Genomic DNA, 27,302 nt, shown 5'->3' with positions numbered 1-27,302 from the left:
CTGTAAGCATCTTCTTTGGCCTGACGGAGCTGTCTGAGTTTTGTCGTGGTCATGGTTTGTTGTTGTTATAAGTTAGATGAGTCTTGGTAGGAATGCATATATCCTCACAGAAACTGATATAAGATGTTACAGTCTCTGTGAGCTCGTCCAGATCGTTTGCAGCAGCTTCGAAAACACTCCAATCAGTAAGGTCGAGACAGGCTTGTAAAACCTGCTCTGTTTCATTAGTTCATCTTTTAACAGTTCTTAATACAGGTTTAGCAGATTTAAGCTTCTGCCTGTAGGTCGGTATGAGATGAACTAAACAATGATCAGAGAGTCCTAAAGCTGCCCGTGGGACAGAGTGATATGCGTCCTTTATCGCTGTGTAACAGTGATCCAATATATTAATGTCTCTGGTGGGACATGTGATGGGCTGTCTGTATTTTGGCAGTTCGCAGGAGAGATTCGCTTTATTAAAGTCCCCGAGAATAATTAAAACAGAGTCCAGGTGTTTTTGTTCTGTGTCTGTGATCTGATCAGCGAGTTTCTGTAAAGCTGATCTCGCGTTCGCTTGCGGTGGAATGTAGACACTCACGAGAATGAATGAACAAATCTCCCGCGGCAAATAGAACGGCTTGCAGTTAACGAAGAGCATTTCAAGATCAGAGCAGCACATCTTCTTTAACACAGTTACATCTGTACATCACCTCTTATTGATGTAAAAGCACGTCCCACCGCCGCATGATTTCCCCGTTGATTCTGTATCGTGATCTGCTCTGATCAGCTGGAAGTTAGGCAGATGTAGCACGCTGTCCGGTATGGCATCATTCAGCCAGGTTTCCATGAAACACAGAGCAGCAGAGTTCCTTGTTTGTCCGGGAGAGCAGAAGGAGTTTGTCCGTTTTGTTGGGTAGAGAACGGAGATTCGCTAGATGGATGCTAGGCAACGCTGTTCTAAATCCTGAAGCTTTTGACCAGAGCTACGGCTCCACCAACTACAATGTCCAGCAAAATGTCCAATCAAAATCCGGTAAAAGATTTTGTGGTGTGTTCTGCCGAATGTTCAGCAGGTCATCCCTGGCAAAACTAATTGTGTTTGAGAAACAAAAAACAGGAAAAACAGAAAACAAAAACACTACAAAGTAAGAGCAAAGAACTGTAGCTGCCATCTGCGGCGCCATCATAGATTGAGATCTAAGATGATCTAATATTATTATTATCAAAATAATAATAATATATCTAAGATATATTATTATTAGATTACATTTTATTTATAATGTAAATATTATTTAAATGTAATAATACACATATAATATACACAGTATTGACTATTTAAAATAAAACACATAAATAATATAGTGTACATTTTTAAATATTTTAATATACATGTTTTTACATTTTTAGTTAAATTATATAAAATATTTATCTCTCTCTAGATATATATATATAAATATAGTAAATAATATAAGTAGCATATAATATGTATGTAAATTATATTTTATGTGTGTGTGTGTCTATATATATATATATATATATATATATAGTGTATATATGTATATATATAGCGTTTTTATACTTTTTGATATATTATACAAAATATGATTATTATCAGATTAAAATATTTACTCACTCTCTCTTTCTCTCTCTCTCTCTCTCTCTCTCTCTCTCTCTCTCTCTCTCTCTCTCTCTCTCTCTCTCTCTCTATATATATATATATATATATATATATATATATACAGTGGTGTGAAAAAGTGTTGGCCCCCTTCCTGATTTATTGCATGTTTGTCACACTTTAAAGTTTCAGATCATCAAACAAATTTAAATATTAATCAAAGATAACACAAGTAAACACAACATGCAGTTTTTGAATGAAGTTTTTCATTATGAAGGGAAAACAAAATCCAAACCCACATAGCCCTGTGTGAAAAAGTGCTGGTGTGTTTTGGATCATTGTCCTGCTGCAGAACCCAAGTTCGCTTCAGCTTGAGGTCACGAACAGATGGCCGGACATTTTGGTAGACAGCTGAATTCATGGTTCCATTTATCACAGCAAGTCTTCCAGGTCCTGAAGCAGCAAAACAGCCCCAGACCATCACACTACCACCACCATATTTTACTGTTGGTATGATGTTCTTTTTCTGAAATGCTGTGTTACTTTTACGCCAGATGTAATGGGACACACACCTTCCAAAAAGTTCAACTTTTGTCTCGTCAGTCCACAGAGTATTTTCCCAAAAGTTTTGGGGATCATCAAAATGTTTTCTGGCAAAACTGAGATGAGCCTTTATGTTCTTTTTGCTCAGCAGCGGTTTTCGTCTTGGAACTCTGCCATGCAGGCCATTTTTGCCCAGTCTCTTTCTTATGGTGGAGTCATGAACACTGACCTTAACTGAGGCAAGTGAGGCCTGCAGTTCTTTAGATGTTGTTGTGGGGTCTTTTGTGACCTCTTGGATGAGTCGTCGCTGCGCTCTTGGGGTAATTTTGGCCGGCCGGCCACTCCTGGGAAGGTTCACCACTGTTCCATGTTTTCGCCATTTGTGGATAATGGCTCTCACTGTGGTTCGCTGGAGTCCCAAAGCTTTAGAAATGCCTTTATAACCTTTTCCAGACTGATAGATCTCAATTACTTTCTTTCTCATTTGTTCCTGAATTTATTTGGATCAAATTTGTTTGATGATCTGAAACATTAAAATGTGACAAACATGCAAAAAAAAAAAAAAAAATCAGGAAGGGGGCCAACACTTTTTCACACCACCTTAATTGTAGTAAATAATTTAATATATGTACAATAAATATGTATATATTATAAAAATTATAATATATTCATTGGTGATTATGTAGATGCTTCAAAAGGTCAAACGCAGCCTTAACATCCAGCTGACTTTCTACTAATGTAGCTCACTTGGGCTAATGGAGCCAAATTGTCTTCATTTTGAACAGTATATGTATCATTTTATCCTTTAAAATCTATAACAAACATCTTTTTGTGAAATGTTTAGCTTGTAAGATGTGCTCACTCTATCTCTCTTCAACATAGACGACATCTGCATTAATATTTCTCACTTAACGCATTGCAATTCACATATTTTAGGTGTGATCTGAGTGTTTGTGGCTGTTGTATGTGTGTTCGGTAAAGAGAGCTTGTACAAACACGTCTGTGTCAGACACTCAGATCACAATAAGATGATAAATGTGGCTTTTAAAGCCCAAACTCTTTTCATGTAAACTCAAGAGGCTGAGGGGTAAAAATAGCCATATTTCTCTCAGCACTGTTTACGTTGAGCAGGAGGGAACTTGTCCACATTACAGAAGTGCAGATTGTTTCTGTCAGCCGCTGTTATTAATCAAGCTCCGATTATACACACAGGCTCTCCGCCAAACCTCAGGATGAAGAATAGAGTGTCTCTTCAAGGTTTAATACTCACCTGAGTGTGTTTGGACATTACGATCCTCCAGGTGTCTGTCGTCTTCTAGGAAACATTTATCTTGGGTTGTCAGCGAGACTGTAAGAGCGCTTAAAAGCACCTGTCAGACGTATTGCTCTGTGTTATTTATGCGTTTATCGCTTACCATGAGCCTAATTTATCTGAAACGGTTCATGACAGGTATTAGATGATCTAAGGACAAGTTTAAGCTCTGTTTAAATCACCAGAACTGTTTGTGTTTCTTCTAGAACTCTAGATGAGCGTTTTTTTGTGTTGTTTTCTGTTCTCGGAAACCTCATTTGTTCAGTTTATTCAAATCATTCATGCATAAAATATGCACAGGCATTTGACTTAAAGAATAATTCTATTCTTGGGTCCTGTGTGTCTTGGATGAGAGATTTACAGCAAATTTTGACTTAATTTTCAGTCTGTTACTCTGTCAAAAACTTACAGTATATAGTGCACAAGTAGTATGCCTTTATGGACTACTTTTTCTTCCCTTTCATGCTGCTTTTTATCCATTTTGGAGCTTGACATCATTTAAATGAATGAATGAATGAATGAATGAATAAATTCTCAGGAACCGCACTCCAGTGGTTTGAGTCTTACCTCTCAGATAGGTCCTTCAAGGTATCTTGGAGAGGTGAGGTGTCCAAGTCGCAACATCTAGCTATCTAGCTATATATATATATATATATATATATATATATATATATATATATATATATATATATATATATATATATGTGTGTGTGTGTGTGTGTGTATAATGAAAAAACAAATATAATTCTTATAATACAGAACAGGTACAGAGATAAAGTAATTAATTATATAATAAGATAAAATTAAATAATACATTATATTCATTATAGTGTATTTATATTAAAATAAAATAAATGTCCATGTGATGCTGCTACTAAACAACAAATATATTCTATTCTATTCTATTCTATTCTATTCTAGATTTACAGTGTTGGCGACCTGTTCCTTTAATTAGCTTGTGTTTATATACAGATCTCTATTTTTCCACATTTAGCTTCAGCTCTACATCTTAATCTCAGAAAGATCTGCAGAAGTGATTTATCACTGACCGTGTGCGTCTGAGTCCAGCATCAGACTTGATCTGTGTCTGGGAAACGGGCCACGCTGCTTACGGTCAGGATCCGTCCTCTAGAGGAATATATATTCTTTTTTCTCTCTCTTTCTCTCCTGCTTCAGTCTGTGTGATAGGAAGGGATTCGTAGTTATTTTTCACATAGGTGTGAACAGACTCCAACAAATCATCAAAAGACTGGTGAGAATAAAGACAGCACTTCTCTATGTCTGTATACTGCAGTAAACTTTACACTGCTCTGTTCTGAAACCCAGTAAACTACCTCACTGACTGCTCCCTCCATAGACAGCTGCTTTCTAATAAAGAGAACCTTATAAGTAACTGATATGAAACACTCTACGTAGGCAGCAACATCAAGTGGAGCAAGAAAGATAGTGTTAGAATTTGGCTTTAAAATGTCGCTAAGCTAACAGCATGAATCTTTAATAAGCCTAAAAATGAATAGAACACACATTTTGGTATCTTTCTCTGCAGACGTGCTGTGAGTGCTGTTTGCTCGGCCGGGCGGCCCAGGAGCAAGGGCTGTCATGTGACCTCACCCTCGCCGTGTGGTACCAGTGCGGTCTGGTGTCCCGGGCCTGCTGTGTGGACCGATCACCGAACAGCGACGGAAAGCCTGCACCGGGTGAGAACAAACAAACATGGAAAACCGCTTTCTTGCTGTTTTGAAATAAGAGCGTTTGATAAATGCATGACTGTGGGTGGGTTCAAACAAAAGGTGCTATCTTCTAAGTTATGTATCAGATCCAGATGAAAATACATGTAAATAAAAGCTGAAATGTTAATCTCTCATCTCATATTCATCTTTTGATGTCAAACCCAAATGTTTACAGTCTACAGCAAAAATAAAGGAATTGGCCTTACTGTTCCAATACTTATGGAGGGCACTGTATATATACACACACACTATATACTGTATATATATATATATATATATATATATATATAAATATATGGAATAATTCTATTTTTAATTGAATTATATTTTGAAAAGTTTTAGTGTCTTACACACACACACACACACACACACACACACACACATGTTGGTTTTTGTGGTTTATGGGGACTCTCCATAGGCGTAATGGTTTTTATACTGAACAAACTGTGTGTGCTATTGCCCTACACCAACCCTGCACCTAAACTTAACCCTCACAGGAGACTTTGTCAGAATCAGAATCAGAATGAGCTTTATTGGCCAAGTATGTTTACACATACAAGGAATTTGTTATAGTGACAGAAGCTCCACAGTGCAACAGAAAGTCAGTAACAGGACAGGACACAGATAATGAAACAAAATAACAGGAAATAGCCAATAACCAATGTACAAAGCAGCAAAAAATAAATAAATAAATAAATAAAAAATACACAATATATAATATAGGCGACTATGTATGTATTTGTGCATTTTTAGATTTTCAAAAAAACACCATTTAGTATGTTTTTTAAGCCTTTTGAATTACGGGGACATAGGCAGTGTCCTCATAAACCACCTTCATATTGTAATACCTCTGTCATACCCATGTCATTATACACATTTGTGTCCTCATAAACCACATAAACATGCACACACACACACACACACACACACACACACACACACTCACACAGTGCCCTCTAGTGCTCATGAACTGACATCTCCACAGAGGACATCACACACCAACCACTTCAGCGCTAATTTATAACACATTAACTCAAATTTATGTTTTAAAAATGACAGATTTACAGCCATCACAGGGTGATGCACAAAACACAGAGGATCATTGCAAAGGTAACTAGAATCTGCTCCTAATGTACTATATAATATAAAAACAATCAAGTGCATCTTATATAATATGTGACCCTGGAGCACAAAACTTAAGTCGCTGGGGTATATTTGTAGCAATAGCCAACAATACATTGTATTGGTCAAAATGATCTATTTTTCTTTTATGCCAAAAATCATTAGGTTATTAAATAAGATCATGTTCCATGAAGATATTTTGTACATTTCTTACCGTAAATGTATCAAATTCAAATGTATCTTCATTTTTGATTAGTAATATGCATTGCTAAGGACTTCATTTGAACAACTTTAAAGATGATTTTCTCAATATTTAGATTTTTTGGCACCCTCAGATTCCAGATTTTCAAATAGTTGTCAGCCAAATATTGTCTGAACCTAACAATCCATACATCAATAGAAAGCTTATTTATTCAGATTTCAGATGATGTATGAATCTCAATTTCGAAACAAATGACCCTTATGACTGGTTTTGTGGTCCAGGGTCACATATATCAAGTGCAGATTGTTAATGTTGTTTGTGTGTTTGCATCGAAGCTGCCAGTTGCTCTCAGAGTTGTTTTAACGGCTCTTGTGCCTGTTTGGAGGGATACAAACTGAAGGTGGACGGGAAAACCTGCGAAGGTCAGTAAACGTCCACTAATAAACCGGTTTTAATACGCTTCAGTGTGTAAGAAGGTCTCTTCCAGGATGGACTGAATGTGTGTGTCAAGTGGATCCTCACTGTTTTGAGGTCCCACAGCCCGCTACAGGAAGATTTCAATTGGATTTCACTCATTGACCACACTTTTGCTCTCCTTTTCCTTTCTTTATTTTGAAAGTTCGATGCAATGAGTCAATTAGTCAGGTGAAAAACCTTTAAATACAAATACAAACACCACTGTAAGAACAAGCACAGGTATATACAATCAAGCAAACACAAGATTTAAATCCTTGGTTTTAAATGATCGTAGAGCACCATGTAAACAGACAGTGTGTGTGTGTGTGTGTGTGTGTGTGTGTGTGTGCAGACATGAACGAGTGTTTGCTGGGCTCTCATCAGTGCCGCGGGGGCGAGCGCTGCATCAACACGCTGGGATCATACCGCTGTCAGAGGGTCATCAGCTGCGGCACGGGCTACGAACTCACCGACAACAACAAGTGTGAAGGTCACACACACACTTTCACAAACTACTAGGACTGCATGCTTTGGGAAGAAACCTAATTGTGATTGTGAATTAAAATGCGGTAAAAATTCTCCAGGTTTAATGTGTTTGTTTGTAGGACTGCAAAGTTTGGCGAAATAAATGTGTGATTATATATAATAATATACAGTAATATTTCTTATTTAGTCTTTATAATTATATAGCATGAAAATAATTTACAGAAGCATTAATATCTGGAATTAAATGTTGGATAAAGAAACTGAAACCTTTTCTAGGATCTTTTTTTAGGATAAGAAATGATTGAGAATTTTCTGGGGGAAAAATGTGATTTAAAGAAAATAATCCAGGTTTCATTTTCATTTGTAGGGCTGCAAAAATTAGTAATTATATATAAATATTTTATTAATAATAAAAATACAATTATTACTATAAAATAGATAGATAGATAGAATCATAATTATATATAAAATCATTTTAAAAATCTAGAATTACATTTTGAATAAAGAAACTGAAGCGTTCTTAGGATGTTTTTTAGGTTAGGAAATCTAATAAAAATTGTGATTTCAGTTTAATGTGTTTATAGGGCTGCATGATTTGATACAATGTATCAATATTTTATAAAAAATGATATATAATTATTAATTTAAAATAATAATAATTTAAAATAATACATACACATTTATTATTATTATTATTATTACTAAATAAAATTATTTAACAAAAAAAGTATTACTATTCTAATTGCAATTTTTTTAAAATATAAATTGTAATTGCATTAAAACCAAAACTACAGGTTTAATGTGTTTGTAGGGCTGCACAATTTGGCCAAAGAAAAAAAAGATTATATATTAATATTTTCTTAAATACTAATAATATAATAATTTTTAGTATAAAATAATAATAATTTATTATTATTACTAAATTATGTTATTAAAATTACTAACAATATTGTAATATTCCATAGTAAAATGTGAAATTTAAATACATACTTCACTGAAACAGTGAATTATTTACTTAAATCACAGCCTTTGTGATTCAAAAAGCCATATTTTGGTTTTATTTCGATGAATCGTGCAGGCATATTCCAGTCATCCTTAATAATAATAATAAATAGCACAGCTGTAATTTGCATGTATGATAACTGCAGTGTCCTGTGTGCGGTTTCAGACATTGATGAGTGTGTAACCGGCACTCATAACTGCGCGGCGGAGCTGGAGTGTCAGAACACAGCCGGCTCGTTCCGCTGCCGTCCCAGAGTGCAGTGCGGCGTGGGATTCATTCAGGACGCTCTCGGGAGCTGCATCGGTGAGACAGCCAAACTTCAGACACATCAGAGCCAGGGGCGTCATGCACTCATTTGTTTTGAGGGGGCACGAGTGAAGGCGAGGGGTGGGGGTTGCTCGTCATGCTTGTCATGTGATACACAGCAGCCCTGTAACCCTATGTGACCCTGGACCACAAAAACCAGTCATAACGGTCAATTTTTTTAAATTGAGATTTATACATCATCTGAAAGCTGAATAAATAAGCTTTCAGGATAGGACATTATTTGGCCGAGATACAACCAAAATATGGAGAAAATCCAAATGAAGTTCTTAGCAATGCATATTACTAATTAGGGATGTAACGGTATGAAAATTTCTCATCACGATTATAGTGACCAAAATTATCACGGTTATCAGTATTATCACGGTATTGTTAAAATGTGCTGGAGATGTTCAAAAAGTACCGATACATAAATCACTTCACCAAATTTTATACTTAAAAATCAACAAACAGCAAATAAAATGACTTTTTGTTTGCATAATCACTAAAACAATAACATTACCAATGAGGTCTGGATTTTAAATGACAACTTGACTGACACCAGTTTAATAGCATGTTCAAATAAATAATGTAAATGTTCAAATAAAGCTTTGAAAAAGTTTCATATAAAGGTAAACTGAATTGTTTAAATGTGTAGAATCCACATAAGCTTGTTTTTCATCAACCGGTTAAAATTTACAGCAGGGCATGCAAATTTGGTCAGTTTTTTGGCCAGACAGAATCTGCACACAGGCTGAATGTAAATAAGTGTCTGTAAATCCAGTCTCTGACAGCAGGTGGCGCTTTATACGGAAAAGCTGAATTACAGCTGATTCCCTTGAAGTCCACGAACAAAGCAGTATTGTGTTTAAGAACACTTCCTTTAGGTCTTATATGGAGCTAAGATGAAAACAAAATGCCATCGAATCGTTTCTGAAGACAGTCAGATCCTTCAGAGGTACATTCATATAATTAATTCACTGATATATTCATTTGTATAATTCCCTCAGCACTCTTTTAAAACCTCCCATCTTTTCCGCCGTTTTCTCTCAGAATGAAACTCTGCTGCTGTGCGCTCGTGACACTGTTAACACTCTGCTTTATGCCGGACAGTATTTATTTATCGTGAGTTGTTCAAATCGTGGTAATCGAATACGGTTTTAATGATAATTAAAATATGAAACGGTAATACTAACCGTGGGGAATTTTATCATGATTTATCGTCAAACCGGTAATCGTTACATCCCTATTACTAATCAAAAATTACGTTTTGATATATTTACGATAGGAAATTTAAAAAATGGAACATGATCTTTACTTAATATCCTAATGATTTAAAGCATAAAATAAAAATCAATAATTTTGGCTATTGCTACAAATATACCTGTGCTACTTATGACTGCTTTTGTGCTCCAGGGTCACATATATAAGTATAACCGATATAGGCTTATGTTTTGTTTATTTTTTCCTTTTTATTTGAATTATTGCCTAACCTGTTAACGGTAACACTTTACAATAAGGTTCATTAATGAACTACATTAGTTAACATGAACTAAGAATGAACAATATTTCTACAGCGTTTATTAATCATAGTTAATGTTAATTTCAGCATTTACTAATGCATTATTAAAATCACAAGATGTGTTTATTAACATTAGTTAATGCACTGTGAACTAACATGAACAAACAATGAACAACTCTATTTCTATTAACTAACATTAACAAAGCTTAATAAATAGTGTAATAGATGTATTGTTCATTCATGTTAGTCAATACATTAACTAATGACACATTATTGTAAAGTGTTACGGTGCTAACTATATCATGAATTATCTTGATTCTTAAATATGCATTATAAATGCATTTTGCACCTTTATAGATTATGTTAGTTGATCTATTACAGGCGATGGGCAAAGTAGCCTAAAGTGTAATCTATTAACTATGCATAAAAACCAGTCTTTTTATTACTTTCTTTTTTTTTGTGGTCAATGCATTCATAAGCTCAACAGAATCTGAATTTAGCAGCTGATGCTGTGACGCACTGAACGATCCAATCCGGTGGGATTGTATGAAATATAAAGAATATTATTCGGCTATGGAAGCTGCATTCAAAATCCACTTGTCTCAAAAATCTGGTTTGAATGGGTATGACCCCTCTGATCAGAGCCCATAACGTTCCCCTTGTGTGTGGCAGATATAAACGAGTGTTTGAGCGTGACCGGACCGTGTCCGTCGGGTCACATGTGCTTCAACACGGTCGGCTCCTACACCTGCCAGAGACACTCGGTGACCTGTGGACGAGGATATCACCTGAACGCCGAAGGCTCTCGCTGCGTGGGTACGGAAACTATTACAGTCACATGAAACATGTTCGGCATTCATCAGAAATGACCAGTCAATCTGTGACCGCTCCACACCATACACAACCTTTCACTCACAAATACACTACATAAATACTATTATAAGTGGTCGCCAGAGAGAATATATAATAGCAAATAATAAATATGCTTAAAAACCAATATGCAAAATCAAATCAAACCAAAATAATTCTGAAATTTCACACACACACACACACACACACACACACACACACACACACACACACACACACACACACACACACACACACACACACACACACACAATATATATATGTATAGGAAGCAAAAATAAAGGAATTGGCCTTACTGTTCCAATACTTTTGGAGGGCACTGTATATATATATATATATATACAATTAGATTTTTATAGATTTAGAACAATTATATATAAATATATTTAGATTCTTCCTGCAAAAATAATATTTTTTTCATTTTATAATTTAATAATTTATATATAATATCTATAATTTAATGGACTTCGGAGAGAAAATAATATATCAAAATAATACAAATGCTTGAAAATCAAGACTTCAAAACAAAAAACTGTAATTGATATAATAAAATAAATATTTTTATATTTTATTATATATATATAAATATATTATATAGTAATATTTCACTTAAAAGTGCATCCTATTGTGGAAAATAAAATGGGTTGTGAATATAATTTTAATATAATTATTATTAATTTTATGTAAATATTCATTTACGTGGACTTCAGAAAAAACAAATCAGGACCTCAAAATCTCACAAATCTCAAAAACAAACAAACAAACAAACAACCATTAATAAAAAATATATAATTTTTTTTTAAATTGTATATATACTTATATTAAATAGTACATAATGTAGCACTCAGAAATGCATCACATTATAGAAATAAAATGGGTTTCAAATGGCATTTCTATGTTGAGTTAAAGCTCAATCAAGGCCATAATAGTTCCAGAGTGGTCCACTTGTCAGTGTAAGTGATGAGCAGTCTCTGATCTCTGATCTGTGTGTGTGTGTGTGTGTGTGTGTGTGTGTGTCAGATGTCGACGAGTGTGCGGGGCCTGATAACTCCTGTGACGGTCACGGCTGTATTAATGTGGTGGGCTCGTACCGCTGCGAATGCAGGGCCGGCTTCATCTTCAACAGCATTAGCAGATCCTGTGAGGGTGAGTGCTGTGGTTTAGCGACTGAAAGGTTGCAGGTTCAAACCCACACCAGGGTTAATGCATTTGCATTTATTAGCCAGAAAATATTTGGTCATTTTTTGTCTCCTGTATTTCTTTCTCTAGTCTAGATCATCAGACATCAATGAATGCAGGAATATATACAATTATGACTTTGTATCTTTTGTGACAGCGTATTTATTAAAAAAAATTTATCATTTAAAAAAAAAGTGAAATGATAGATATTATATAGGGATGTAACGATTACCGGTTTGACGATAAATCATGATAAAATTCCCCACGGTTAGTATTACCGTTCCATATTTTAATTATCATTAAAACCGTATTCGATTACCGTGATTTGAACAACTCTCGATACATAAATACTGTCCGGCATAAAGCAGAGTGTAACAGTGTCACGAGCGCACGGCAGCATAGTTTCTTTCTGAGTGAAAACGGCGGAAAAGCTGGGAGGTTTTAAAAGAGTGCTGAGGGAATTATACAAATGAATATATCAGTGAATTAATTATATGAATGTACCTCTGAAGATTCTGACTGTCTTCAGAAACGATTCGATGGCATTTTGTTTTCATCTCAGCTCCATGTAATACCTAAAGCAAGTGTTCTTAAACACAATACTGCTTTGTTCGCGGAGTTCACGGGAATCAGCTGTAATTCAGCTTTTCCATATAAAGCGCCACCTGCTGCCAGAGAGTGGATTTACAGACACTTATTTACATTCAGCCTGTGTGCAGTTTCTGTCTGGACTAAAAACGGACCAAATTTGCATGCCCTGCTGTAAATTTTAACCGGTCGATTAAAAACAAGCTTAAGTGGATTCTACACATTTAAACAATTCAGATAAGCTGTATATAATTATTTATGGAGCAGATAAAATACATATAATCATTTATTAATCAATTATCATTTTAACTTGGCCCTTTTCTTTAAAGGCTGAAATGTGAGGTCTACCTTTATATTAAACTTTATTTGAACATTTACATTATTTATTTGAACATGCTATTAAACTGTTGTCTGTCAAGATGCCATTTAAAATCCAGACCTCATTGGTAATGTTATTGTTTTAGTGATTATGCAAACAAAGTCATTTTATTTGCTGTTTGTTGATTTGTAAGTATGAAACTTGGTGAAGTGATTTATGTGTCGGTACTTTTTGAACATCTCCAGCACATTTTAACAATACCGTGATAATACTGATAACCGTGATAATTTTGGTCACTATAATCGTGATGAGAAATTTTCATACCGTTACATCCCTAATATTATATTTAACATATTAATTCAAATTAATAATTAATATATATAATTAATACATAAATATAATATAGAATTATTTATTTGCAGGAATAATTCACATTTTGACTTGGCATTAACTGTAAATTTTTGTCATACTTTTTTTAAATGCAGCTGAATATGAATATATATATATAATAATAATTAGTTAATTATTTAATAATAATAATATTATTATTATATTTATTTTAAAATAAAAACATCTACATAAAATGTTAATTTAAGTAATTAAAAATATTATTTTATCAGGAATATATTATATTTAATTATAATAATGGTATATGAATGTAATTTATATATAATTAAAATATAAAAGTATTTGATAAAAGTATTTACAAACTGATTATATATATATTTTAAATTAGATTAGGAATTTTTAAAAATGCAAATGATATAATTAGAAAATAGTATTAAAATAATAATTCTAATAATATCAAATAATAATAATAATATTAAATATAAAAAAGTATATAAGTATAAATAAATATATTAAAATAATACTGATACTAATAATATAAAAATATTTAAATAATTAAAGTTATTTAAATGTACCTGTTGATCTGAGTGCCGTATTTCTTTCTCTTGAACATCAGACATCAATGAATGCAGGAATTATCCCGGCCGTCTGTGTGCGCACAAGTGTGAAAACATCCTGGGCTCCTACAAGTGCAGCTGCACCACGGGCTTCAAGCTGGCCACTGACGGCAGGAACTGCGACGGTACAGAAAAACCAACATGAGCAGCTAATAGTCAACTCTTTACTCTCATTCATTCACTAACCTGTGCTTTAACCAGACCTCAACGAGTGCGAGAGCAGCCCGTGCAGTCAGGAGTGTGCAAACGTCTACGGCTCGTACCAGTGTTACTGCCGCCGCGGCTATCAGCTGAGTGATGCGGATGGGATCACCTGTGAAGGTAAACGCTCATAAAATATATCTGGTGTCTAAATCATTTTTGGTTTGACTGTAACTGTGATGTTTCCTTCAGACATCGATGAGTGCGCGCTGCCCACCGGTGGACACATCTGCTCTTACCGCTGCCACAACACACCGGGCAGCTTCCACTGCGCCTGTCCCGCCACAGGATACACCCTCGGCCCCAACGGACGCAGCTGCCAGGGTCAGACACACCGTATCACAATCAGGACATCTCAGCTCATTTACTATTCAATTCAACTTTATTTGTATAGCACTTTTCACGATAACAAATCGTTGCAAAGCAATGTCTGATGTTCAAGAGAAATGCATATAATATTTAGGAGCAGGTTATTAGTGGAGACTATGACAGAAATGTACAGTAAAAATCATGCAGTTAGTTACAAATTGCATGCAAACAAACAGACGGTGAACACTATTAACTGCAGACAGTTAGCTATATATATATATATAACAAACTTATTTTATTTCCGCTAGTAGCCATGTCAGTTTTATTCAGTTCTGTGTAGTTTAACTTGATGTACTGAAATAACAAACTAAAAATGAAATTAAAATTTATAAAAACAAAACAAATTAAACAAATTAATAAAAATTAACACAAAACACAAAAATGACCAAAACTTTAACAACAATTAAAGTTAAAGCAGAAAACAATAAAATTCTTTTTTTTGTATATAAAAAAATATTTTTTATAAAATAAAATAAAATTGATTGTGTCGCTATGGTTTTTATTTATATTTTTCTTGGATTGTTTTGATAAATGTTTTCTTTTTTTGTATTTCAGTGTATTTTTACTCTCATGTAAAGTGCTTTGAGATGCAACTTTTAAAGGTGATTTTAAAATAAAGTTATTATTATTAAAATCTAATTCAAAATATTAACAAAAACTAGAAAAAAAACACATGTTATTATGAGAATCAGTAAAAAAAAATAAAAATAAAATTAAACCTTTTTGGTTCTTGAAATAATATAAACATTAACTGAAATAAAATATTAAACAAAAAAACTTGACTTATTTTATTTCAGCTAGTAATTTCTCATTTTTGTTTAACTTAATGTACTGAAAAACCCCCCCTGAAATTTAAATGTATAAAAACTAAATTGACAAAAACAAAAAATTACTAACTTAAAATTAAAGAGAAAACTAAATATAAAAAGGATTGTTTTGAAGTTGTTAAATTGTTTTTATGCATGAAAAAATAGTATATCATTAATACTAATACAAGTCAAACTTAAAATTGTATATATTGCAATACAAAAATAATATGCTCTAGTATTTGTTTGTAATAATTACTACAAATGCATTTAACGTCAGTATGTTTTATTAAACCACTTTATCTTGTGACAGTAGTTTTAATCATTGTAAAAATCACTTTAAATAGAGCAAAATGTTTTATTTAAACATATAAATCTGAAATCATCATTCAGCCCATGATTATTGCTGATGTGTTTTGTTTTTGTGGATCAGATATCGATGAGTGTGTAACCGGTACTCACAGCTGCAGCGAATCCGAGAGCTGCTTCAACATTCAGGGCGGATATAAATGCCTGAACTTCGACTGTCCGCCGAACTACAGACGCTCCGGAGACACGTAAGTCACAAAACTACTTTCAAAAATCATTTTGCATCTGTAATCGGAAGCATTTCCAAGCAAAAAAGGATGATTAACAGGAACAAATGCAGGGTGGAGCTTGAGTTTACGCTGTGGGAAATAAAAACAATTCTGACTCTACGTTAACTTTAATATTGTGAGTCAGTGCACCGTTCTCAAAGTTCATCTACAACTCCTTCTTTAAATGCAACATTTCCACTGAATATGAACAATTAAAATATATCATTTTAATAAAAATATATTTCAATTTTAGTATATAAAAATATATGCAAATTGCGTATATATACATATATATGAAATGTATTTTCATTAAAAAAAAAAAAAAAAAAAATATATATATATATATATATATATATATATATATGCACCAATATTTCTGCTGTATATAAACAAATACAATTGTTTATTAATGTTTAAATGTTTATTTTGATAAAATTAAATGTCTTTTTAAAAAATAATTTATATATATATATATATATATATATATATATATATATAATTTATTTAAAACATTACATTTTATATATATATATATATTTCATTTAAATTAAAATATTTTTTAATGCATGAAAATTTCCGCTGAATGTAAACAAATTCAATAAAAAAAATAATATAATAATATACAAGTATATAAAATATAAATACATTTATATATATATATATATATATATATTTTTTTTTTTTTTAATTTAAAATAAAAAAATATAATAATAATTCATGCAGTATATGGTTAAGGAGTTCACAAATAGCTGAAATAATGCAGGTAGGTATTGATAAAGAAGTGGGGTTCCTAACATTGTGCATGAGCGTTGCATCCGAGAAGCAATGCATGAATAGTGCACCGAGTTTCATTAATACACCTTCTATGTTTTGCAAGTCTTGCCAGAGAAAATTCCCCGTTAACAAGAGTGCATCAGTGACGCCCGTTTCCCCATTTCTTTTCTCCATTCGGATTCCAAAAAAAGAGAAAAAAACGCACGCTGAGATGAATCACAGCATCATTGGTTTCCGTGTCTCTATGGAGAAAACAAATGGAATGAGTCAGTCTGTGATGTCACAGCGAATGCTCCTCCCCCTCCAGCAAACCCCGCCCCCTTAAAATCACACACTTTTCGGCATGTGGCGCACCGCAACGTTCTAACCCCTCTCTTTTCTCTCTTCCCCCCCGTTTGTCTTCTCGCAGTCGCTGTGAGCGCTTGCCTTGTAATCAGACTAGCGAGTGTCTGGCCTTGCCTGTGAGAATTACCTACTACCACCTGACATTCCCCACCAAAATCCCCATTCCCACCAACATCTTCCGCATGGGCCCGTCCAACTCGGCACTCGGGGACGACATCGAGGTGGCCATCGTGGACGGTAACCAGGGAGGTTACTTCGCCGCCAAACACGTGGAGAATGGCGGTGTCCTGGTGGTCCAGAAACCCTTCGCGCTTCCTCAGGACTTTGAGATCTCTCTTGAGATGAAGCTTAGGCGATTCGGACACCTTAGCGTTTATCTCTTTAAGATCCGCTTGTTTGTAACCCCGGACGAGCTGAGCGACTTCACCGAATGAAACCGCATTATAATGCTTGATTAGCTGCTTCCATGTGCCTTGGGTATCTCGTCTAATGTTGCCTTCAAGTCCTTCTGGAAAGATCCCACTTTTTAATTTGGAAATTATTGTTACGAGGTGATCAAGTGATTTTGGTCGGAACATTTTTAATTTCGAGCAACAAAATGAATAATGTGCATTATGTTTGTAATCAGTGGCTTGTTAATTGCAGCCTTTTTAACCAGCATTTTATGAATTATGACCAATACTGTTTAGGGTTGTTATCGTAAAGTAAAATAAAAAATTATAAAATTTGTGTTAATTGAAATAGAGCTGAAATAAAATAAATAAATAGTTACATTAAAAAAAACTTGCACTAAATGAAAATGAGATATGTTGCATTGGAATGAATTTAAATTGAAGCAGTAAAACTGGAAATAAATAAGAACAAAAACTCAAATGAAGATAAATCTTAAACCGTAATAATAAAAAATAGTAATACAAATGAACAAAATTACTAAAATTCTATAAATTGAAATTTAAAATAAAAACGAATTAATACAAATGATAAAATAATACCAAAATAACACTGATACTGATTTGCTTCTGACTTGAAAATGCAGAGTTTCTCACCGCTAACTGATCATTTCCTAAGCTCCGCCCTTCTTGGTTACTGTTGCTAACTGTCTCAGTTAAAAAATAAATAATTTCATTAAAATATGCACATACAATGGTTAAAAAATTCGAATAAATTTTAAAAACTAATTTTTAGGAAAATATGATCATACAGTGGTTAAACTTTTTTAAAAAATAAAATAAATTTCAGTAAAATATGCAGTGTTTAAAAAACAAAACAAACAAACAAAAAAAAGTTTTTCAGTAAAATATGTACAAAGTTTATACATGCAAAAAAGTTAAATAACATATTTTCAGTAAAATATGCACATTAATCTTAAATAAAAAAATAGTTTTTCTGTGAAATATGCACACAACGTGGTAAAAATGGCAATAAGTAGAAAAATATTTTCAGTAAAATATGCACTAATTTGATTTAAAAATGCAATACGTATAAAAAATGTTCAGTTAAATATGCACATAAAGTGGTTGAAATAAAGTTAAAATTAATTTAAAAAACATTTTCAGTAAAATATGCACATCAATCGGTTAAAAAGATTTTCAGTAAAATCTGTTAATTTTTCTGTTAAAGTTGATAAAAAATTCACTATTCTATATTACATTATTTTACATTCAGTAAATGTGAAAAAATGAGTTTCTGTGAAATATGAAGTGGTTAAAAATGAGATTTTCAGTAAAATATGCATATATAGTGTCAAAAACGGCAATAAATCAAAAATAATTTCAGTAAAATATGCACAACATGGTTTAAAAAAATGCAATAAATATACATATTTTTAAAATTCTGTTAAATTGCATCAAGTGGTTAAAAAAAATGGCAATACATATTTTCAGTTAAATATGAACATAAAGTGGTAGAAGTTAATACTTAAGAAACTGTTCACTTATCACACAGTAAAAAGAAAAGCTGCACAGCAACAGTTGCTAAGGTGGGACGGTCATTTAAAGGTCCCTCACGACAATATGATGGAGCCATTGAGACTCGAAGGCAACATTATTCTTTAGTGTAACGATAGATTCTCAGGTGTCTAATGGGAAAATATGACCTGAGGTCAAGCTCTTGATGTATCAAACCTGCTGTTGATTATATACGGTAGTCTGTGACTGACTGTAGCTCAAACTGTGATCAGACTGTCTGCTCAATGAGAGTCTGTGTGTCCTCAGCCACTAGATGGCGCTTTTAGGCAAAGCAAAGCAAATCAACTGGAGTCCAAATCAATATATACTTAGAATTTTTTTTCTATTATTCCATTATTTTTAGTCCTTCATTTTCTAATAAAATTGTATTGACTGTAGCATTCGTTTGTATTTTTAAAAAATATTTTTTGTCAATATCAACATCAAATTTTATATATATATATATATATATATATATATATATATATATATATATATATATATATATATATATATAATTATTATTATTATTATTTTTTTGTGACAGGAAGTGAAACAGAAAGCAGGAGCAGGAATGGGAAAATGAATGACCGAATCACCCACACATGTGCACAACCCACCCAGAAAACATTTAATTAGTCATGTAGCGAGCATCCATTAATCATTAAAGCGGTTAGCCGGATAATTAGGCAGGCATTTGAACCCTTTAGCCTGTAGTTAAAGGCTACATTAGCCGCTAATCCACCGACATACACCCAGAAACAGACGGACTGATCTGACGATGCCTAGCTTTGAGGAGTAAACCGCCAGAGAGCTCAGAAAGATGCTAACTGCTAGTTCAAACACGCTCATGCTAGTGCTAAGACACTGTAAATCAGGGACTAGACAGGATAAAGCACCACTTTCTGTCGGCTAAATGTTGTATTTGTTACACATTCTCGTTTGAAGCTAATGAATTCACTTTATACTACATTAATAAATCATATTGCAGAGGGAGCACACATATACATGTGAATTTGGTAACAATATTAACAAGAAAAGAGGGAAAAGCTAGACTGAATCGCTTTTATAAGCCATCTAAAATCATTAGCGCAAAGCTAATGTGCTGGCTTTAATATTAAAAGTTTATAATATTTTGGCTAAATACGCTAAACATAAAACACTGATTTTAGGGCATTATTTTTTTATTTAGGCAAAATATGACAAAATGTACATTGTTACTTTTTTATTACAGTTATTGTATTGTCTAAATAAATTACATCTGTATAATACATTAATAAAAATAATTATATTGTTTTATTTTAAATTAAATATTGTACATTTTGCAGTAAAATTATTAAAATTGTATATTTTTGTCTAAAATTGATAAAATATTATTCATTAAAAACTCCTTGGTGTTTTATTTATTTTAAACAAAATATTGTACAATTCTAAACTTACATTTTGTATTAATATTATTCAAATTGTATATTTTGGGTCTAAATAAATACATTAAAATACTATTAGTGTTATATTTATTTATGACAAAATATTGTAAAATTTGTCTAAATAAATGGTCTAAAAACAACATTAATTTTAGTGACCAAAAAATAAATAAATTAATAAAGTTTTTTTCCTGGTGAAGCAAAAAATATTACATTATTATTACAACATTATATGTAATAAATTAATGCAAATGTTGTGTTTTAAGGATATTTTAGATTCTTTAGATATTTTAGATCTTTGGTTTTCTTTTGCTCTCTCTCTCTCACTCTCTCTCTCTCTCTCTCTCTCACACACACACACACACACACACACACACACACACACACACACACTTTCTGACAGTGAATTATGGGATTCTGGGCTTTGGACAGTGGTCTGAACAATTTGTGGCGAAGCTACATCGCCGCCGTGCACCAAGAAATGATGGGCCGCAGTGTTTGTGTTGGTTAGCTATCAAGACACTGACTATAAATAATAATTACCAGAGAGAAAAAGAAGAACTTTCTGCTTGACCAGAAACACGGCCCGTCCAAAAGCCATGTTTTTCCCCTCAAGTCACACATTTGGCGTTTTGGCCCACGTGAGCGGCGTTCGCCACAAGGCCTTGACATTAGCTTTGAAGTTAGCGAGAGCTCTCTGCTCTTTATTTGCGCCGTTTGCCCCTCTTTCTCCGTCTTTCTTGCTCTACATGTCGTGCACAAGTTGGGTATTATAAGCAGGGAGAACATTTTGTGGCTTTGGCTCAGGCCTAAGCTAAACGTGGACCCACCCGCTAATTGCTAATTACAGGTCTGTGCCCAGCGGTGGCTTGACTTCTCTGTCAGGGGCTTCTCTCCTCTCGGCCGTAATCTGATCTGAGCTTTGGGGTTTCGCTGCAGCTCCTGAATCCGATCAAAGCGTGCAAAGATGAGGGTCAGCAAATCACACTTCACTAGAGCTGTTCGCTTTAACGCTAGCATGGCCCGGGATGCACTTATATTACAAATATCAATCAGCCGAGAATTATATTTTACTGTCCATGTTATGGCCAACGGCTAATATTACAAATTGTATAATATTTTGTCTAAATACACTAAAATTAAAACACAAATTTTGGGGTTTAATTTTTAAATGGTCAATCTTTCATTATTGTTTTTTTTTATTAGCAGTATTAATTTAATAATATTTTGTATTAATAAATAAAAATACACAAAACATAAAATGTTCATCTTAAATTTTGTATTTCATTAATAAAAACTAATATATTTTGTTTACAACTAATTCGGGTTTTTTTGTTAATTTTGTATTAAAATTATTAATTTTATAATATTTATTTTGTATAAATAAATTAATAAACTCATTTTAGTGTTTTAGACAATCTTAAACTTTGTATTAAATTATTAAAAACTGTAAAAAAAAATCTAAAATTAAGTTTAGTGTTTTATTTAGACAAAATATTATAAGACCTTAATTTTAAAAATAAGTTTGTGTTTTATTTTTTACTTAGACAAAATAGTATACAATATTAATATACAATTTTGTATTACAATTAGTAAAACTGTATTTTACTTTTATATATTATTTTTTGGTTTATTTTTATTTAGAGAAAATATCATATCGTATAGAATTAATTAAAAATAATTAACTTGTATTTTTTCATTTATATAATTTTTTTTTATTAATTCAATATTATAAAACTAATATTTAGAATTGTTTTTAAATGTTACAAGTGAATTTAGACATCACAACATTATAATATACAGTATTAAAAATTTTATTCATTTTTAAATTTACTCAGAATGACATTTAAATTATTAGTGTCTTTAATAACGTATAAATTTATAGATTTTAAGTGAGCATTTAATGACAGTAAAGGTTATACCAAAAAAATAAATAAATAAAAATGCAATGAGATTTAACAGAACTTAATTAAATTGAATCTCTTTGCTACTGTACTGTAGGAGAAACAACTGGAGATTAAAGAGATCTCATTTGCGATCCTAAGTCTGTGTTTGATTACCCGAACGCAGCTTTAAATAAAGTCGGAGTTGTCTTGTCAGGACGTTCAGGATTTAAAGCTCCCTCGTTCCATAAATTCCATAGAGATTTTGGGATACTGAACCGGGAATGCTCAGCTAAACCAAACATTTTTTCGGAAAAAGTTTTACATCAATGTCACAACTTCGAAAAAGCATTAAAAAAACCACGAGTAGCTAACAGGAAACTCGACCACCAATTCTCCTGTGGTGTGATTTTTGGCCTCTCCTCGTCTTCTGTTCTGATTTTTACCCCCTAAAAACCTGATTGTTTGTGTTATGAGCTCCATATTAAGAATGTCCAGTGTATTTGTGCAAATAATATTTATACAGTAAAGGTTTCACCCACCCACTGGGTGCTTGGTTCTGTGGTGGGTTCTGCTGGAAACCATCCGGTTGTTGGAGAGCTTCAACTGTGAAGGAAGATTATTTTACCCAGTCATCACCAGAGATCACGGCCTGTTTGCTCGAGCCGTCTCACAATGGGCCCTACTGTGTTTAGAGCACTTTGGCATTTTAGCATGTCGTCATTGAGAACGGTGCCGACAGGGGGAAACCGAATCCTGCATCATTAGCATGTATTCCTCTGGCAGAGCCCAGAGGCAGCTGACATGTAGTTCAGGACAAAGGTCAGTGGCTTGGTTCTGGTTCAGACGGTTGTGTTGTCTTCCTCCAGCAGGCCGAGGGTCGATCGTGCCGATATTATCCGATGTGTGAAGTCCTGCCAGCCCAATGACATCTCCTGCGTGCTCAATCCCATCCTCTCCATCTCACACACGGCCATCTCGCTTCCCACCTTCAGAGAATTCAACAAACCAGAAGGTATTGTGATTTCCATTTCCATCAAATGCTTTTCAATGCAAATGTAAATATATGATGCAAATTTGGTGCTTTTGTTATTATTAAAACAACACGCTTTGCACATGACAACAGTTACCAGTGTAATATAATGGTTAATAGTTCAACATACTCTACACAAGTGAACGTAAACGCTTCACAAGCCTCACAAACTTTGGACAGTATGTTACTGCGTTCTGAAATTTGTCAGACTACAAATTATACCAGCATGTTACATTTTGCATTCTCACCACCAGGGGCACTTTAGAGGAATCTATGAAGAGAAGGACATTAGTTACATGGAAGTTCATTTGAATCGAGGAGGCAAACAGGATGCAGAATCACAATTAGAATTTGACTGAGGAAATAAAATAAACTGAAATTCCAAGAAAACTAATTTAAGTTGTGAAGTTTGAATGTTTTGAAGCTTTACAGACAGAGAGAATGAAAGAACGATAGATAGATAGATAGATAGATAGATAGATAGATAGATAGATAGATAGATAGATAGATAGATAGATAGATAGATAGATAGATAGATAGAGGCAAAACGATAGACAAAATGATAGATAGACAGACAGAGCAACAGACAGATAGAAAGACATCTAGATAGAACAACAGATGGAATAATAGCTAGACAGAACAATAGAAGGATAGATACATACACAGACAGACAGATAAGAATCCAGATAGACAGCTCGACAGACAGACAGAATTATTTACATTTACATTTATGCATTTAGCAGACGCTTTTATCCAAAGCGACTTACATTGCATTCAAGTTACAGTTTTGTTTTACATTTGATCAGCTCTTGCTTTCCCTGGGAATCGAACCCGTGACCTTGGCGTTGCTAGCGCCACGCTCTGCTGTTTGAGCTACAGGAAAGTAATGATAAAACAATGGACAAAATGTTCTGATTTTCAACTTCCTATGTACTGTGCCAATTCAGTTCAAATTCCAACTCATGGATTCAAAGAAGCAACTCCTTCACTTCTGAATATTGCTGAACCCTGGTATCCACGTCGCCCAAATCCTTGCATGTTTGTTCACATACTTGCATAGAACGCTGAAGAAATTCAATAATAAATTGACAACAATAAAACAATGGCAATCACTGAGCCAAACATCAGGCCTCAATTCTGATGTTTCTTCACTCGGAACATCTCAGCACTGTGAGACACACCCGTCTTGAAAGTGTCATCTAATAAAATCCATGTTTTTTCCCCCCCAGAAATTGTGTTCCTGAGATCTCCCACACCTTCTCACCTTCCTCACATGGACTCCCCAGAGATCGTCTACGACATCCTGGAAGGAAACGTCCAGAACTCGTTCGACATCATCAAACGTCTGGATCATGGGATGATCGTGGGTGAGTGTCACTATGGCATGTGGCTAACAATGCCAGCGGACCGCAGACCGAGCCCAGAGGCATCCCTGTCTGGAAATTACATTTGGTTTTCTGACCTAATTTCCCATTACGAAAGATTCTCCTCATTTTTTTTTGTTCTTTAAACAAACCAAATGCATATGTGTCTCTTTGCGGGAGCACGTTAGCGGGAAGCATGAATCTACATGGCGAGGCTTATTCAATCTAACTCGTTCCGACAGTGTGATTCCTATCTTGGTCCTGCTGATGATAGGCCTGCAGAGTCGATGGCATCTTTTGCGGCCTTCTCGGCTGCATTTGAAGACGTTCATCCATGTGTTGTTCATCCCGAGCCCATGCTTTTCCTTCACTATAAGCATGTGGCCTTGTTTCCTACTTCTGTGGCATGACCGACTTTAATGTGTTCTCTGTCTACGCGCTCTGTTTTTCCAGGACACTTTGAAAAGCTCACAAAGAGGTTTTTTGGTGTCCAGACGGTTATTGTTGGTGCGCTTTCACACAAAGGTTATTGGGAAGGGTTACCATTCTGAGTTTATAGAAATGTGGGTGAGACTGATGAGAAACATACTCTTTTGACATCCCTTGAAGCAATATTAAAATGAAATTCATTCATAGATTATATAAGTTAGAGTGAAACGTCTAAAGCGTTCCACAGTGGCTATGCACTTTGAAACTAATTGAAGTTATTTTAGTCATGTTCAACTATGAATAAGAGTTTTGTTGTCTATGGTTTGTCCTTTTCTATATAACAAACTCTGGCACAGCATTTACAATGTTTAACATACTTTGCACCACCATAGATAGTATCTTAATTCACAACAGATTTCAATTTGTATGTGGTTGATCAATCATTTTTCAAAATCCATAAATCTACTTACTTGCAATTACAAAACTCATTATTTTATTTATTTACTATATTATAGTATTATTTATATTGTAGTATTCATCAATATTGTTTTATGTTTTTATTTTTATATTTTCAGTTTTACATGAAGTTTTACTAATTTTGTCATTTTTGTGATTATTATTAACTTTTTCTGTTTAGCTTTATTTTTATTTCAATTTTAGTTTTAGTAATTTTAGTACTTCAACAAACTTTGTTTTTCATCTATTGTATATTACATTATTTTATTTTAGCTTTAGTTAAATTACTGAAAACAATTCTAATAGTTTAATAGTAGTTTAACAATAAAAATGCTTCTACTATATTCAAAAACCTACATTACCATTAAAATATGAATATTTATAAATAATACAAATATAACTAAATACAATGAATAATAATAATAAAAACAATACATTTCAGTAAAAAAAATAAAAACAAAAAATTGTGTAATAGTACAGCAATAAAACAAACCGTCCGTTCACTTTATTTTAAGGTGTCATTGTTACAGTGTAATTATACATTTAAGTACAGAGTAATATTAATTAGCTACATGTACTTACTATATGGTTAAGATTAGGGTTTTGCTTAGGGTTATTTGCATGTAATTATGCATAATTAATTGTTATTATAATAGTAAGTACATGTAACGTGTAACAAGGACAACTTGAAATAAAGTGTTACCAACAATACTTTTACCATATTCAAAATTCTACATTAATGTTAATTTATAAATATACTAATACATTTATTAGGATTTCATTTGCATTATGAACTAACACAATATTTGTAATGTAAATGTATAAATTAACATAGAATAGCAAATTATGAATTTGTTTTAAGATTGTTAGTTTAAGACACCTACTGTAATATAAATGAATTATATAAAGACTTGGATCTTGATTTGGACGAGTATGTGACCACCTAGCAACCACGCAGCTGCACCCTAGCAACGGTTTTCGGTTTTGGCCGACCACTGTAATGTAAAATTCCAGTTTTTTGTTTGTTCTCATGTAAAAATCTTTATTTAATTTACTCCACAATGGCGCCTGAACATGAAAGATCAGTGTGACCGAGATGAAACGCATTATAATGAAACCCTGAAGAGTGTAATTGGCCGTCTTTGTGTGCGCAGACGTCATGGGTAGTTTCCCCTCCTAGCCGAGAGAATAGACTTCCTAAATCACCATAACACAAAAGAGCCACAAACAACTGGCAGCGATGGCGACGGCAGACACTCGCGGTCGTGTGGAATCCTGGCATTACGTCATGACGTCTGAATGTGTGTGTTTGTCTGGCCGTTCGAGCCGGTGCCACATGAAAGCCTTTCCTGCACTCAGTATGAGGAGCCACCTCTTTCCAAATGCGCCGCTCTTACGGTCCTGAGACGGGGGCCTCATATCATGACCAGAAGCTCCTTCAATTAAACTCAACGGTGGTCCTATGGACAAACGGACGTGCCGTGAGTCAGTGCTGGAGAA

General features: G+C 33.6%; 2 protein-coding genes across 4 annotated transcripts in view; both read left to right on the top strand.

Annotated features, from left to right (window-relative positions):
* The window catches only part of avpr1aa (arginine vasopressin receptor 1Aa), a 552,460-nt gene that overhangs the window by 159,314 nt on the left and 365,844 nt on the right, over positions 1 to 27,302 (top strand). The gene's annotated exons all lie outside the window — the stretch shown is intronic.
* fbln1 (fibulin 1) overlaps positions 1 to 27,302 on the top strand; it is a 55,624-nt gene that overhangs the window by 11,672 nt on the left and 16,650 nt on the right. Inside the window, exons 4-16 of one of the 3 annotated variants that reach the window (XM_079411796.1) lie at positions 4,996 to 5,146; positions 6,239 to 6,289; positions 6,839 to 6,925; positions 7,312 to 7,449; positions 8,614 to 8,751; positions 10,946 to 11,089; positions 12,164 to 12,289; positions 14,194 to 14,319; positions 14,396 to 14,515; positions 14,588 to 14,719; positions 16,004 to 16,127; positions 23,390 to 23,535; positions 24,783 to 24,920. In XM_079411796.1, the coding sequence (XP_079267922.1) occupies positions 4,996 to 5,146; positions 6,239 to 6,289; positions 6,839 to 6,925; positions 7,312 to 7,449; positions 8,614 to 8,751; positions 10,946 to 11,089; positions 12,164 to 12,289; positions 14,194 to 14,319; positions 14,396 to 14,515; positions 14,588 to 14,719; positions 16,004 to 16,127; positions 23,390 to 23,535; positions 24,783 to 24,920 (1,621 nt within the window). Of the gene's footprint in view, positions 1 to 4,995; positions 5,147 to 6,238; positions 6,290 to 6,838; positions 6,926 to 7,311; positions 7,450 to 8,613; positions 8,752 to 10,945; positions 11,090 to 12,163; positions 12,290 to 14,193; positions 14,320 to 14,395; positions 14,516 to 14,587; positions 14,720 to 16,003; positions 16,128 to 17,331; positions 19,611 to 23,389; positions 23,536 to 24,782; positions 24,921 to 27,302 lie in introns of those variants that run through there. The other 2 variants (XM_079411797.1, XM_079411798.1) reach the window with 2 other exon arrangements.

The sequence above is a fragment of the Barbus barbus genome, assembly GCF_936440315.1.
Source record: "Barbus barbus genome assembly, chromosome: 48".
NCBI lineage: Eukaryota > Metazoa > Chordata > Actinopteri > Cypriniformes > Cyprinidae > Barbus > Barbus barbus.
Note: the sequence above shows the minus strand (reverse complement) of the source record. Positions and strands in the feature narration are given on the sequence as shown.